Source organism: Amia ocellicauda, chromosome 22 (genome assembly GCF_036373705.1).
Source record: "Amia ocellicauda isolate fAmiCal2 chromosome 22, fAmiCal2.hap1, whole genome shotgun sequence".
In the NCBI taxonomy this organism is placed as follows: Eukaryota; Metazoa; Chordata; class Actinopteri; order Amiiformes; family Amiidae; genus Amia; species Amia ocellicauda.
The window spans coordinates 9,945,927-9,962,622 of NC_089871.1; the positions used below are offsets into that span (position 1 = coordinate 9,945,927).

Genomic DNA, 16,696 nt, shown 5'->3' on the forward strand with positions numbered 1-16,696 from the left:
TTAGCAGATGCCTGTATCCAGGGCAACGTACAACTGTTACAATACATCACATTTATACATACAATTACTCATTTATGCAGCGGGTTTTTTTTTTTTACTGGAGCAATCTAGGTACAGTCCCTTGCTCAAGGGTACAACAGCAGTGTCCCCCACCTGGGACTGAACCCACGACCCTCCACTCAGGAATCCAAAGCCCTAATCCAAATATCATGAAAGATGGCACCCTTTCACAGAATATAATGATTCATTTAAGCCTATTACTTATTCTCAAAATATTTTGTATACAAAAACAGTTGAAAAGCTCAAGGTAATCTGGTTCTGGATGACTGAAAGAAAGAAAAAAGATACACTCACTACTGTATGTACATTCTGATACATAGCTTAATCAGTACGGAGAGATATGTAGGCAGATTGATCTATACGTACAAGTTTAAACTTTACTCTAGATTTTAGATACAGTCAGTATACATGAAAGCTGATACTGTTAGGTGGAAACCTCTTGCCCCCGTCGCCAGCTCACATGCAGGCCGTCCACACAACTTGTTCCTCTGGGACTTTCGAGAGCAGACTTCGCAAAGTATTAATGCATGGCTGCAGGGTTCATCTCTTGCCTGCAAAAACAGCAAGGAGATTCCAGACGCGCTGGTTAGAGCTGTATCCACAGACATCAGAAACAATCTGTTCTCAGCCACAGGGCTTTGAAACACATGTACTGACAGAGCCGAAGAAAAGGACAAAGGGACTTTAATCTTGCATATGCAATATTTTATTAAACATGTTAATAAATAAAATAGCCATTTTCATTTTTATTTAAAATCTACCAATGGAATATATCTATACACATGTATACAAACAGACATATATACACACACAGACCTACATATATGTATATATATATATACTGTGTGCGGTGTGTATATTTATGTATGTATGTATTTATGTATGTTGTAAATCTTTTTGATCTTCTGGTTGTTGTTCTTGCTCAGAGGTAAAACAGGGCCAGTTTCTCTTTGAATGATTCTTCATTGCCTGGGGATTCTGAAACCTCTTAAGTAAAACTAAGGGTGGAAAAAAAAACTCGGTTGTACCTATCATTGAAAATGCCTGACAGATTAGAAAGACCTGCAATCCAGCAATACATTATTTAAACTAAGCACAGCCCGAAAACACCACCAGGCTTACACCATGCACAGCCCAGAAACCCCAGACCCCTCAAAGCTTACAGACTGAGATTGCATTTTAGAACTGGTAGATATGGGTTCCACTCCACTTTAAGTGTGATCTTGATACAGTTGGGGCAGGGTGAGTGTGAAAATGGGTAAACAGAGGACAAATGAAAGCAGGAGCATTTAACCAGCACTGCACAGTCATATTCACTCTGCCACAGCCGTCTGAGAATCATACAGAGATCACAGAACTCGTTTGGCCTATACTGTCTGGTTCCTGTGTGCATTTTAATAAAATTCATATTATTATTGATCTCATTATTTCTTATGGCTCTTTCCTATAACTCCGTGGAACTAATTTGTCCACTGCTTCGTTTACAAAAGGCATGGCATGAGTATTTAAGAAGACAAATATTATATATCTGATACTTTCTGTGATCAAATTCAGTTCCATGGTTTGTTTAATAAGGTTTCTTTAATGAGATTCCACTTCTCAGTGCATTTCCCCTTCAAACAGGCAACAGAGCATACAGGAGAAGACCTCTTCTGCAAAGATCATTTAAGGAGCATTAAAGCCAGTCAGGCACATCAGCTCTTAGGCTACAGTCTGAAAACACACTTCCCCTGACTGAACTGACATTGCCTCCACATCAGCAACTCTGTTTAAATTTAAAAAAAAAATCTGCAATAATTAACTCCTGACTGGATTGGGGACACCTGTTTTGCTGTGGGGGACAAAGCCCATCCGTTTCCACTTCCAAAAACTACAGATTTTTTCCAGGTACAAATTCATCCCTACTGTTCTGCAACCGAATCTCGGTTTAAAGAATTCTCAACAAGACTTAATGAATACTGTTTTGGTGCCGAACCCAACCTCTCAGGATCTGGCCAGGATCTGATCTGACAAGCCAAGTCTCTACCTGTCTCAAACTGAGCTGAGGAACCCTGTTCTGTCTGGGCTCCAGACTCAAACTCTCCCCCCGTGAGGGTTGGTGGCTGCACGTTTCAGGTTTGCATGTTTTCGATCAAGCGTTTTCCCAGGGGCAACATTTATAAATATACTTGGGGTAAAGCTAATTTTGTTCACACTTCAGTAGTTACAACGATGTGGTAATACTATTAATTTATCACAGGTTTATTTTTTCTCAAATCACTTGGGTTGCACTCAAAAATACATCTATTTACAGTCACTTCAGGGATTTCTTTTCTCTTCGAACACAAGGGGATCGGGGCTGACCTTTGTCGTCTTCGTCTAGCAAGCACTTTGGTCTCTCTACAGGGTTTCCTGGCAAAAATACGGACAGGGAATCTGGGTATCACCGATAGTGGGAAACAGGGCTCACCATTTCAACTCAGTAGTGTCCAATATAATCAGGGATTTCAGGCAGGGAGGGGGTATTCAAAATATTTCCACTGTCCACTGCTCTCTGTAAGGCGCCAGCCGCTCGGCTCTGCATACGGACCGCTAAGCACAACGCCCACGCACAACCTTGGCAGGAATCGGCCGTGCATTGTACAGCCCGAACACGCTGTGAGCACTGCAACCGCATCCGTCAAACAGCAGCGCCGTTAGCGGTGATACCGCTCAAACCTAAGCTTAAGAAGTTAATGTTGGTTTTGTGTGGATTAAAACAGTTTGCGTTAGGAAAACTTTACTAAACACTTTACATGGCAATTACTTCATAGGGTTTACATATTGAAATTAAGCATATTAAGGTTCTGCACGGTAGATTGTGAAAGCTCACTAAATCGGGGATCTTTTTGTGAAAAATGCATTGCAAAAGTATAGCGGTGCAACAGACTGCAGCTGTGAAGTAGGCCTGCATCTGCCTCCTGACCCATTCTGCACAGGAGGGCAAGCAAACCAGATCAGGTCAGATCTCTCCAAAGTTTAGGCCCAGGTAACAAATTGCTACTGCAAGTTGGAAGATACAAAATAAGAGCCGTCTCCAGAAGAGCCTTTGTCGGCTACTCTCACGTCCTCTATCATTAAAGTATCATCGATGATAGCAAAAGTAGTCATGGAATCTGCAGTCCCTAAAAGCTACATCTCCTGCACAGGAAGGAAATAAATACAGACATTGCAGGAGCTTTTGTCGAATGTCATGTCCTGCTCGCTGTCAGTTTTCTGGCTGGCTCGTCTCGTCGAGCCTGAACACTTTGGCTATTTAAGTCAAAGACAGCAGAGCACCGATGGCTCCCAGACAGCCGAACAATCGGCACGGCAGAGTCTAACAGAAGCAACATCCTGCTGTCCAACTCCAGCAGCTCCTAATAAAATGTGATTAATAACACCTCAGCAATGCAAAGCTACCAGCCTTCGTGAAGCCTACTGGTCCTCCATACAGACCACGATGGGCAGGGCAAGGAACCCTTCCATCTGGTGGCTTCTGGACCTGCCTGGACTTCAAGGCCCGGCTCTCAGGCCAGCAGGCGGATGGCTCCGTTCTCCGAGCCCAGCAGCAGCAGCCTCTTGGTGGGCAGCACAGCCAGACTGGTCAGAGTCCCGCGGAAGTTCTCCGAGCTGAGCTTGGTGGTGCTGACAGGGCTGGCGGACACGTCCATCATGGAGTAGACACCAATCTTGTTGGCGACGCTGCCGGCCACGATCTCAGGACCGTAGAGGTCGAAGGCGTGGATGGGGTCCGAGGTGGACTTGTACTGGTGCAGCGGCTTCTGCTCCAGCTCCTTCCAAACCGTCAGGGTGTGGTCCGTGGAGGAGCTGATCACCAGGTTGCCGTCAGCAGCCTAAACAAACACAGCAGCACAGTCAGAGGGGTCAGCTGATCTGGGGGGAAAGCTAGGGCAGAGTGGACCCTAACACATCACTACATAATCACATTTCTGCAGTGCATCATCGTCTGTATGTGTATTATGTATGCTGTAATACATGCATGTATTAAACCCACATTAACACACAGTATTTGAGGATGCACAAGATCTGCAAAGCACAGCTCACCCAGTTCACATTACAATAACACACACATAAAGTAAGACACTTTTCACAAATGCTTTCATTGGGCATTGATGAGGAAAAATAATCAAATAATGTCATTACTATGTGGAGGCCCTTGTATTGTATGCAAGCCGTGGTGGAGTATAAAGCAGCGTCTTTCTAATGAGTAACTCTTGTCCATATTTACCTGAACCTGCGGCTTCAGTGCCAGAGCTAGCAGCCTTGACCCTGCAACTTGGGGTTAAACAAAGTACGTTCAGCTCTGGGGTTTGTTTACTGCCTCTGAACAAACCAAGAGAGTCCAACTTTCACCCTCTGAGAGGCAGCGACGTTACAGGAAAAATAGGCTAATTCCCTTAATTTAAAAATAAAGAGGGGAAGGAATGAAGACTTCCCCTCTGCCAATCAAACACCGGGATGCTCGGACAGTTTGGACAGCGCTGGCCTCTGATGTTGGCCATAGCCGGATGAGTCATTCACTCAACACAGCGAGGAATTAAAGAAGTAATGTAACGACAGCTAGGCCAGTGCGTGTCTGATTAGTTTCACCCGAGGGAGCTTCCGTGTCTCCTGGGAACTGCAAGCGCAGGTTAATGCTGAAGGCACAGCAGCAAGAACTGACTTAAATAAATCATAAGGAATTTCATTTTGGTTCATCTTGTAAACCATGTTTCCAACGGTATGGCTGACCTGTATGTAGGCCACGCACGACGGCCTGGGTAGGTGCAGATAAAGCTACCTTTCCAGGGACAGAAAAGTCACTAGTAACAGACAGCAATGCCTAGTCCTTGTTAATTTTGCTGCCACCTATTCTGGGCAGACAATATTTTCTAAATAACGTGCCAATATTTATACAGGCTCTTACACCAATCTGTTTTTTGATTTTACAGTGTTTATGAGTTGTAATGAGTTTCTTTCGCCACATCTGCTCTTTCTACTGTACAGCTGGGCTCCTGCTGCTGTTAATAATACATGAAGTCTGCAAAAGCCCCTCTGCGGCGCTCAGACTGTATGTCTCTCTTCTGTTACTGTTGTAAATATATAGTGAATAGAGGAGCTCCATAAATAAAGCGTTCCTGTTACATGAGAGCAATGTTTGTTTTGCTTCTCTAAACAGTTTGCTCTGGAAGCCTGGCCACATGGTGGATCAGAGCGGTACAAACGTGCCCTCGATCACACAGCGGTGAAAACGCATATTACGGAACATCCGCAAACAAAGAAAGAAACACACAAAGTAAGTTTATAGCCAATTGCCTATGTGCCAATGGATGAAGAGTGGTTTAATGCCCGTCTCATTGGTGGTGTAATGTAATCCGGTAATGTAACGATGCTGATGTAGGCAGTAAGAGAGCAGTGGGGCCGAGGAGAGAGAGGGAGTGAGCTGGGACGGTGGAGGCCCGGCCGCCCTCACCTTCATCTGCAGGATGTCGCCCTCGTGTGCCGGCCAGCCACGGAGGATCAGTCCGGTCCGAGCGTCCAGCAGGACGATGAAGCCCGAGGAGAACCCGGCCGCTATGGTCCGGCCGTTCGGGCTGACTGTCAGGTAGCGGATCAGGCCGGCGCTGATGTTATTGTAGGCCAGGCGGAACTCGTGCTGCGGTGGGGCAGGGAGAGAGTGGAGTGAACAGACGCCCGCCGACAGCCCCTCAGCCCCCAATTTAAAAAGCATTATAATCACGAAGGAATACAGTGCCACAGTACCTGCAGGCCCGGCTTGCGCGGGTCGATGAACCTCAGGACGGAGTCAGCGCTGCCAAACCCCACACTGTAGTGCGGCGCGGGCATCGTGGTCACCGCAGTGATCGGGTTCTTGCTGTCGAAGGCCTCGTAGGTGCGGATCTGCTTTCCTGGGAAGAGAGGAATACAACAAAACATTAACTGTCAAATCTGCCATTGTTTCCTTCTGCCTTTATTTCAGTTTACTCCTCAGTTAACAGTGTGTGTGTGTGTGTGCATATATAGTGCCAATCCTCTCATTGAAATAAATATTACAAATCATAATAATAGATTGTAGTCTTGCTGTACTCAGACAGAAGTCAGATCTTTAAGCATCAATAAGACTTCAAATAACTCAAATTAAAGGCGGGCGAGTTGTTGCCTCACCGGTGAACTGGTCCCAGAGGTGCACAGTCCCGTCACAGCTCACCACCTCCTGCAGCGCCTCCAGCTGGCCCACGTAGAACACCGACTTCCTGTGCTCGGCGTAGGTGAGCCGCGGCTCGATATCTTGCGTCCCGTCACCCTGGTTATAGAGAGGCCAGAGCCGCACCGTCTTGTCCTTGCTGCCCGACAGGAAGAAGTCCTCCCCGGTGAGCGGCGCCAGACACTTGGCTGTGCCGCTGTGGCCCAGGAAGCTCTGCAGCCGGATCTGGTGGAAGTAGAAGTGGGGGTCCTGCTGGTTCAACCCAATCTCATACTGCCAGTAGGCCAGCCAGTTTCCCGAGAGGGACCGGCCACTGCGGGGCAGTTCCTGCTTCAGGGCGCTGTCCTCGGGGGCATGGCCAACAGCCCAGGAGGTGGAGGCGGGGCATGTCTGGGAGTGGGCGGAGTTCTGGCGGCCCCAGCTGTCAGCTCTACTCATGATGGCGCCGCCGCTGCCAACGCCAGGGTCTACATCCCGCGCAACCTGGATTCTGTTCCCCACCAGCACGCTGCCGAAGGTGCCCGACTCTGGGATGGGATCTCCATTGAAGGAGGAAGAAGGTGCGGGGAAGGGGCTGTGGCCATTGCCAGGGGCGTGGGAGAAGACTACGGAAGAGGTGAGCAAATCCCCCCTGTGCACGGCCGGTGGCTCCGCTGTCTCAGGGCTCACGCGCTCCTGGTAGGAGATAGTCAGGCGCCACACCAGCTCGTGATTGGGGATTACCTTGCGCATTGCTGTGTCACCTGAACAACCGAGGAGAACAACAGAGCAGCGAGATGAGCGACCAAAACTCTGGAGATACACTGAACCGAACAAAATAGCTGGAAGCAAAGGGGAAGGACAAAGATCATGAAAACATAAAGCAGAATATTAGGTTCTATCAATAATAAACAGTTTCCTATTGTGAACAGTGGATGGCCGACAAAATCACAGGATAATATAAAAGCAGTTAAGAACTGATACATCAGTACCAGAGCAAGGTCCAAACCAGAAGCACTTTTTTCTAGGTTCAGCCAGCTCGGGTCTTACCGATAAGGCAGTAGAAAGGGATGTAGGAGGCATAGGCCATTTCAGGGTTGAACACGGCCTGCAGCTCCTCCAACACGGATAGCTCACATGTGATGTTTGACCCATCTAGGGTGCAAAGGTCAAGCAGGATGGAGTCTCCAACCTCCCTCCGCGTGGCCGTCTCCATCTGCCGGAGGACAAGAGCACAAAGAGTTGACTGAGAGTTGAGCCAGCACAAAAACACTTTGGGAATTTGGGAAGACTCCAAGAATTTGGGTTTTAATTAATTGCACCTTTTTAGTTTCTCACAAACAAAACTAATCAAGACATTTCCTAGAAGTATCAGTACCAATGTGAAATCCAAACCAATCCTATATGATTTAATGACTGCCTGCTCCACACAGAGCTTGTGTCTGGGCGCTGTACCTGTGCCTGCAGGCAATGCAGCAGGGAGAAGACCTGGAAGAACCTGTGCAGGGTGTCCGCCATGTGCTGCTGCACCATCTCGCGGCCAATGCGCAGGCAGATCAGGGCCATCAGGCTGAGCGTCTTCAGGCAGAGGGCCGAGCGTGTCTGCACGCCACTGGGGAACCTGGGAAGGACAGAAGAGGTCAGCACGGCTTATTTGTATTCGGAGCAGATCTGTTCAAAAACAAAACCACAACAAGAAAACTGGTCCTGTTGTAGGACTAGGAAGGAGTAAGAAAACTGTAAAACAGTGTACATGAACACACACAAGGTCAATTAATGAAGTGAAAAAACAGAGACCATGTGATAAGGCAGTGTTTCCCAACCCTGACGTTTCTTTTGTATATTTTTTCAGACTTGGAATGCATGATAAAAGAACCACATATTCAATGTATGTGCCAGAGTGTTTACCCCATCCTGGGGGAGGTGAGCAGCTCCAGCAGGGGCAGCAGCAAGTCCTGACTGATCTTCATCAGCATGTCCATGAGCGTTGTGTCGGACAGGTACACAATGATCTTCTGGGTCAGAACCACTGCCGCCAACAGTCCCGCCTCCTTGCGGGTATTCAGGCGACAGGACGAGGGTGGAGACACCTGCCAAGCCGGGGGTCAAACACGTGGTCAGAGAAACAGCACAGATTTTTCATCAGGAGGCGTTATGCTACCTCCAAGTCACATCAAACCAAAACACTGCAGTGACACACAAGAAAACATATATACGTGCATGCATTTCTTTTCTCCGCGTCTGCTTGCTGGATTGGCCCTGCCCAATTTTAAAAAGTCTCTTTACTTTATGTTCAGAAAGCACAGTGCACATACCAGGTATCCGATGTAGGGCATGTACTGGTAGGTGAGTACAGGCTCTCCATACAGGTGAGCGATGTACATGAGGCAGTCGAGGACGGGTCCAGCCGTCTGGTCCCCCACTACAGGCCGCTTCTCATAGACATTGCCCACGGTTTCCAGGCCGCCCTCCTCTACGGCCGACACCATGAACTGGTGCTTATCTGGACCTGCACAAGGAGCAACAGGCTCTCACTCTGGTGACTCCTCCTCGAAGCATTACAGTGCATTTTCAGTGCCAACCCGGTTAAAGGAGTATCAATTTAAACACCCTGTTACTCTGAAAATGTGTAAAATCTGAAGCAAATGGATCCCTAAAAAATAGCCAAGTATTTAATCTGTCTTGGTTGATTTAAGGTTGATGCAGCAGCACAGATTGTATTATATAAAAGTAAGATACAGCCGTCAGTGTACATTACAAAGTGTTTCTTTTCCACGTGTCTTTGTACATTCTGCTGCTACATCAAATGACCGGATTCTTATGTTAGGTATCACTTTATGTCCGATGAAAGACTTTTGACAAGCACCGTGTTGAACAGTTAGGCTTCTTACCAACGTAGCAGGTCGTGAGCAGACGCAGGAGGTTTCTGGCCACGTATCTTGACGTGACTGTGGGCCCCAGCTTTGCAGACAGCCACCTGACTGTCTTACACACTGTGTCTGCAGAGGAAGAAACCGCATGCTTAATAAAACTTGATTTCCCAGAGAGAACAAGCAATAGAATGTGTTTTCCATTTACTTATTGACAAAACAGCTGATATAACCGATTATATCTCTCGGTCTCTGTCAGTGGACTCACCTAGCAGTATTTTGTGCTCCTTCTCATCAGAATCCTCCAAGAGGTCATGCTCCTGCTCCTGCTCCTCCTCCTCCTCCTCCTCTTCCTCCTGCTCTCCCAGTTCCAGGCCTTCCCCGTTCTCTCCTTCCCGCGACTCGTCCGCGCAGGCAGACCGAGTGAGACAGAGACCACCTCCCGCACTCTCGCTCTCCTCCTCGTCCACCTCGCCTCCATCCCTCACGTCTTCCTCTCCCTCGCTGGCCTGCTTCAGATCCTGGCTGCTGTCGGCAGACTTCAGGCTGGTCCGGTCCTTCCCGAAGTCGCCGTCCCCGATCGACACCTCGCTGGCGCTGCTTTTGTCACTCAGCTTCCCCAGGCTGAGGGACTCCTGGTCGTTCTGGCTCTGCTGCTTTCCAGCAAGCCCACCTGCTCCAGCCCCTCCTGAGCCATTGTTGACGTAGAGGCCGTTCTGGAAATCCTCCCCTTCCGATAGAAACACCTGGTCGTTGAGGCTGATCCCGGAGGAGTAGTCCACCAGCCCAGCCTCCACGCTTCCAACGCCCACACCACCACCGCCACCACTGCCGCCTGCCTTCCCACCAATGGACCCTGCTGCTGGTCCGCCTTCCCCACCATCGAACTCCTCCTCTTCCTCCAGGTCCCCAGACCGGCTCAGGGCCTTACGGTTCTCCCATTCCGGCCCTGATCCTGCACCGCTGCTGCTACTGCAGCTCTCAAACCCGGTCATGATCTGGAGCACGTGAGCCAGCAAACTGGAGAGGAACGTCTGCAGTCCGAGACGCATGATCAACTGCAGGACGAAACAGTCGGTGTAGAGGTAGAACCGTCCTCGCAGGCAGCGGGGGCTCTCGTAGACCCCGACTAAAGGCTTCAGCAGGTACTTGGCAGTATTTCGTGGCCCTAAAGCCCGCGCAATGGGCTCAAACAGGTACCAGGCAGCATAGACCGCTGTGGACTCGTCGGACATGAGTGCCAGAACGAACGGCAGCAGGATTTCCAGACCCTCAGGGGTGATCTTTCCCTGCAAGAGCGTTTCCAGCTGACGCCACAGGTGGAAGACAATATCCCGGCCTTGGGAACTCTCCCCAGGCTCCGCCTCCATCCTGGAATGGTAGGAGAAGATGAAGCGGTGCAGTGCAGGGAAATATGCTGGGAAGGGCAGCGGGGAGGAATAAGGGCTGAGGAACTGCCAGGGGTCGGGAGGGGGGAGACCCTTGGCAACGGGCTCATACTTGAAAAGCACGAGATGCCTGTGTGTAGTCACATTGGCCTCTTTCCCAGATGGTGAAGTGCGGTCGCACCGGAGCTGCAGGAGGGTCTCCAGCGCTTGGTGCAATGTCAAGGGGACGTCCCGCAGGTTCCCCGAGCACAGCTTCATGACAGCCTGGTAGCGGTCCCTCAGAGAGGCACCTGGTTTAATGCAGCGCAGCTTGGGGGCGTAGAATATCTCTGCGATCAGGACCCCCAGGGCCTGCATGTCCCTCTGGAAGAGTTCCGGCAGGGAAGGAGATGCAGTACAGCCCACAGCGTCGTCTTCTGCCTCCACCTGGGATGCACTGCCGTCCAGCGCCTTGCCATGGAGGCCCCTCACCAGGAAATTATTCAGCTTCTCCAGCTCCTCCAATGGCTGCAGAGGGCTGAACCCTTCTGGCAGGCTGATCTTAAAGTCCTCAGTGCCCGGGCCCGCTGCACCACTCCCTTCAGCCTGCCTTTTGCCCAAACTGCTGCTCCTATGTATGATGGCATTGCGGACACCAGGTACTGCAGCAGCTGTAGAGGAGATAGTGGTGTCAGTTGGGAAGACCATAGATTGGGATGGCACCGTGGCTGGAGGTAGCGGCTCCACAGACCCGGCTGGTTTTCCGCCAGCAGTCCCAGCCAGAGCTGATGAGGAGGAAGCGGACACGGGGCCTGAGGCAGCTCCTAGAGAGTCCAGAGCCTCCATCCCTTGCTCAAGCTCCTCGTCCTTATCCACTAATGTCCAGCTGCTGGTCTCACAGCCCGTCGTCTCCAGGACCATTCCATCGAGACTGTCTGCAACCTGAGCTGCAGTCGGTCCAACAGCGTTCATCCAAGAAGAGATGTAGATCATCGCTGAGCCCAGGGGAGGTGGCTCAGGCGGGGCATACAGGTAGGGAGCCAGCCTGGGCGGATGAGGCTGGTCAAAGAGCTGCACCACCCCATAGCTGGCCAGGTGAGTATGATTGTCTACCAAGTGTAGACACACGTTTTTGGCCTTGACAGCTTCCTTGCCAGAGAGCTTGTACCCGAAGGTGAGGTCGATCCAGTGGTGCAGCTGCTGGGAAACCTCACGGCTCTCCAGCAGGCGCCGGTGGACTTCGATGAACTCCCTGCAGGAACTGCACCAGGGCGGCACGTCCAGATCTGGCATGTCCAAGTGGATGGATTTGAAGATGGTTGGATCGGTGTAGAACTCTGGGATGCATTCATCCGGGGTCCAGCTCTGCATGCGCTCCATGCTGGCAGGATACTCGTTGGGTTCCCACTGGGAGCGCACATGGCTACACAGCACAGATTTCGGGGTCCTCCTGGCTTTGTACACGTAGTAGGTGATGTCAGAGAGAACGTCAGAAATGTGATGGGGAACGTGGAGGTGCTCTGCCTGCCCTGAGCCACTGGGGCCAACGCCACTCACAAGCCCCCCAGTAAGACTGCCCCCTGCGCCGCCACTGGAAGCCGCTGTTGCCAGGGCCTCCTTGGTCATCTCATAGGTGAAATCCAGCTGCTTGTCTCCTTTGTTCAGCCGGAACTTGGACCTCCGGAGGTCCCGGAACTTCCCAAATGGCACAGTGAAGTCCACCACCCAGGGCAGTACAGGGTGGTAGTTGGGATCCCCCTCCCTGCGGCCTGCCAGCCGGTTCAGCTCCATAAGGTACTCGAAGTTGCTGACCTGCCCATGGACCCAGTCTGTCAGCAGCTGCTTCAGCTTCTCACGGCAGTCCTGGCACTGCCGTTGGTCTGACTCGCGCCGGGTGTAGCTCTGGGGACCGTTCTGGACACCGGCCTCCCTCGCCTGCTGGGCCCCATAGTGCTCGTAGTGTGCCAGGCTGACTTTCAGGCGGCTACAGAGCTGCTCGTCCACAGCCACGTCCTGCAGAGAGAGTCCCCCGCACGCCAGCCCCGCGCCCTGGAAGGCTTTCATGGCCTGCAGGAGCTGGTACAGAATGAACAGCACCTTGGCATTGCTGTTTGCTAGCTTGGCAGGGCTGTAGGTCACGATGTCATGCAGGGAATACTGTGTGTAGGGCTGCACCACATAAAGCACGTCAGAGGACTCCAACAGGCACTCTACGGGCAGCACGTTGGGGCAAAGCCCATCTCCGGATTTCGAGGCGAAACTCGGAGGAAGAGGACCATCCTTCTCCTTTTCTCTGGCTGGGGAGAGAGATGGGGAATTGCGCTCAGTGGAAACGATGGGGCAACAGAAAACTGCCTGCAGAGCCAGCCGCAGGGCGTCCATAGCCAGAATCTGGGTCTGCTCCGCTCTTCCTGCGTACGGCTGCACGTAGGCCCGGTAAGCCTTCCGCCACAGGTTCCTGTTAGAGAAGAGGAAAGAAGGAAGAGCAGTAAAGCCAGTAATCCATTCAGTTGGGTATTAAATACAGTTATCATTCAAGTTTTAATACAGTATTCACCCTAATATGTGAAAATAAACCTATATCTCACAGTGAGAACTGGAAATGACACGAATACACTTCAAAACAAACATCCAAAAAGTACACTGCTGTACAGAAAAAAAAAAAACACCAACATAAAGGATCAACAATTTACTTTCTACACTTGGTGAACAAAATTAAACCTACATTTTAATAATAGTAAATTAAAGAATTAAGAAGCAAGTTGAGAAGCTGCAAGTTTGGCAAAGTGCTCTCTATGAACCCAAATGTTTGGCCCTGTGGAATGGGGTACCTGAAGTTGCGTTCGGACACTCCTTGCATGAGCCGGAGGAAGGAGTCCTCGGAGTAGCCTTGTCCCTGGCAGCCTGGCTCCGTGGCCAGGTGGTAGCCCAGCCTGCTCTTCCTCAGCCCCTGGATGCACACCCGTGTCCAGCCCGCTGGCAGCTTGTTGAGAGACCTCTGCAGTAGTGTGCGCACCTCCACCTCGCTCAGCCCATCGGGCCGCGGGCAGCGGGGCGGCCTCCTCTCTCTCAGCCCTGAAAGCCATCTTGTGGGGACGTAGGCTACCAACTCCTGCGGCCTCTGCCCAGGCGTCAGCTGCCGGCGGTCAATGCCCAGGTCCCTCTCCACGGCCCCGATCAGCCACTCCATGCTGCCTCCCGCTGACCCAACACCAGAGACCACGTCTGCCTCCTCCCTCACCCCTCCACAAGGTACTGCAGGGAGCTTCAAGCCTCCATGGGTGTACAGGGTAGTTAAAGGGCTCAGAAAGGATGATTCGAGTTTGGTAATTTGCTCTGTAGCTAAGAAAGGAGAAACAAAATGACAAAGAAAACAATTTAGTGACTTTATTGCATAGACTGCTGCTGCCCTGTAGGTTTTGTAGATATCTTTAAATATCCATCTTTTTAGACTGTAAACAATGCTTGATGTGTTCAGTTATTGACTCTGTGACCATGTGATCGGAACAGTTTAGCAAACTCTTTTTCCAAATGCACAGTTCACTGGAAACAAAACAATTTTCCGCCCAAGGGTTTCTTCCACCAAATTATGTTTTTGTTATAGATATCATCCCTGACACCAAGATAAGATAGAAGAAAGGAATTTGATTAATTAGTTATATCCTTGCTTCAACCTGCCTGGGACAGTTTCCTACACAAAGCCTATTAAGTGCCTTCAGGAGAAGTTAAAAGCACTTCTGCATTAACAGGCCTTTAGTGCCGTCTGAAAAGAGAAGTAATTTCATATTTTTTTCTGGATTGCAGTCAACAACATTCCCGAGCATTGGTTGCTCTGGCACTACCGAAAGGGAATGTAGTTACCCGAGTGGTTCGATTATCAAACGTACACAATTCCTGCGGTGTTAAAATTCATACAGCATTCCTAGGTCTGAAAGCATAGACCAGTTTGGTGTTTACTACAGCAGTTGCATTTTTAGTGGTACTGCATTGCAAGAAGAAGGGAAAAAAAAAAAAAAAAAGTCTATAGTAACTATGAAATACAATGTATATTTATTACACTTCTATCAAACTAAAACCTTTAACTTAACATGCACAAACAAACAAACAGTCCTTTAACAGGCATTTGTATCCAAAGCAAATTAGAGAGACTAGGGTTTAAATTTGCTGGTGCAGTCACCAAACTTTGTCACACAGATGTAGTAGAAGAAATGTCAGCCAGTGACACAGTAAGTCAGTGCAGAGGTTTGAATCAGAAACTGATTAATACCAGTTTTCTTTAACAAAAGCACCACCTAGCCTTCATGTGCTGAATCAAACTCAATCATCATACAGGCTTAACTGTGGTTTAAGCAGTTTGAGAATTAAATGACTTTAATAACCATGAATCAAATCTTAAATATCTTCTGTTAAAAAAAAAAAAAAAAAAAAAAAAAAAAGCATGCACGGTTTAACTCTTTTAATGGTACAACTTAAAGTAGGATAATGCAGTTTAGGCTATTGTTTTTTACTTTAAGTACTGACTGTAACTGTACTTCTCTACAGGGCTGAATGTGGCAGCCTGCCTATAATCCGTCACACTTATAAAACCAACACATTCATGTAGCTATTCCTTAGTCATCAGCACAGTGCACGTTTTTGCTGGTGTGTAAATATTTTCAATTTGAAATACAGTGTGCATATGTATGCATACATTACACAAGTGGACTGCACAGTAAAACAGAAGTAAACAAACCAAAACAATATTCACAACAACAACAACAGCCCCCCCAGTTACCCTTATTATGGAAAGTCTAGACACCCAATAAAGCACTCAAACCAAACAGCTTCTGCTCAGCTCTCAAGTGAGACCTTCATCAACCAACACTTGTTCATGATTCAAATTACTTACGAGCAAGGTTACACTTTGGCGCTCATCCTGTAAGCGCTGGCGTAGGTTAGGTTTCATGTACAGCGGTTTCTAGATGAAAGCTGGAGGAGTTCAGCCCGGTGACAGACAGACACCCGACCAGTCATGCTCCGCTCATGTGATTATTATTAATTTCGAGTAGGAAAAAAAAAAAGTGTATGTGGAAACGGGAATAGGCGAGTACGACTGCAACCGCAGCAGAGGTGCAGAAGAGCGCCAAGACCTTAATCTAGAAACAAAACTGCAACAGTGTCTGCGAGCAACCTTATTAATGGATGGCGTTTATATTACGTGCATTACTGTCCGTCGCCGGACCGGGCTTGGCCGCTCATTTTCAACAGATAAGAACAATACACATCATAATCACCACAGGTCCGACGCTTTCACGCTTTCTCCGTTTATTGACTGAATACCCCACACACGTCTGTATGTACTGTGACTCCGAAATGGAGGAAGTTGCGCGCTGGCTGTGCGCTGCGTGCACTCGGACGGGAACCGAAAATAACCTTCGGCCGAAAAACGCACAGAAACTTCCTCAGTTGTGCAGAGTCCCCGCCAGCCGGCCAAGTCAGCTACTTCCCAGATACGGTGTTGCTGCTTCTTCGGCCCGTTTGCCCTACACCGCCGGACACGGTGCCCGCGCCGCCGCTGCGGTGTTTAAAGCACTTTGAGGGAGACGCGTCGGCGGAGGGCGGCTGGGGGCGGTGCGGGGCTGTGCGGGGCTCTGTGCGGGGCTGTGCGGGGCTCCGCTGCTGACGGGAGCCATGTTGGAGCGACGGAGGAGTCACGTGACCCGCAGCTCCCTGCGCGGCCCACGTGACCCGCCCCCCTTGTGCAATGAGTGTTTATTTATTTAAAGCATTTCTCAATTCATTTCTCTATTGGTGCATTTATTGAATGTAAGAATCCTCTTCTCTGTGTAGGCCCATTTATTAATTTTGGCATTGATAGAACACAACGCATGGGTCTGTATGTGAATGTTGTTCTGTTTTCCCTTCGGTGCAGATTAAGCAAACAAGCGTGCTTTTTGATGTTGTTGTTGTTGTTTTTTAACTTCATCGTGCAATACTGTACAATCCTATACTGTGTCTTCATGTGTGCCTCGATGTGGGTAGATGGCTAGACTGACACACATACGCTGCATCTTATTATCTTGTCTCTGCTGGGGAAGTGTGATGTGCAGGATGATGCAGGGAAATGGCGATACACGGGCCTCTACCCCGACATCTCGGTCTCAGGTCAACAGCGTGGGACACTGCACCACGCACTGTACCATCTGTGTAATAACCCGTCCATAACGGGCTAATTA

At 49.5% G+C, this 16,696-nt stretch overlaps 1 protein-coding gene across 2 annotated transcripts; it reads right to left on the reverse strand.

Moving 5' to 3' along the window:
• Positions 1-749: 749 nt before the first annotated feature.
• wdr81 (WD repeat domain 81) lies at positions 750-16,179 on the reverse strand. Of its 2 annotated transcripts, none has more exons than XM_066695738.1 (12): positions 15,370-16,179; positions 13,313-13,823; positions 9,383-12,939; positions 9,136-9,243; positions 8,560-8,753; positions 8,153-8,334; positions 7,700-7,865; positions 7,295-7,460; positions 6,226-7,086; positions 5,824-5,969; positions 5,534-5,716; positions 750-3,914 (listed from the first exon to the last, which is right to left on the reverse strand). In XM_066695738.1, exons 2-12 carry the CDS (start codon positions 13,669-13,671, stop codon positions 3,588-3,590), a joined length of 6,249 nt encoding a protein of 2,082 aa, XP_066551835.1. In that variant the 5' UTR covers positions 13,672-13,823; positions 15,370-16,179; the 3' UTR covers positions 750-3,587. The 2 variants fall into 2 exon arrangements, with proteins under 2 accessions (XP_066551835.1, XP_066551836.1); XM_066695739.1 differs by having other exon boundaries at positions 6,226-7,008; positions 15,370-16,178.
• Between the last annotated feature and the right edge of the window lie 517 nt (positions 16,180-16,696).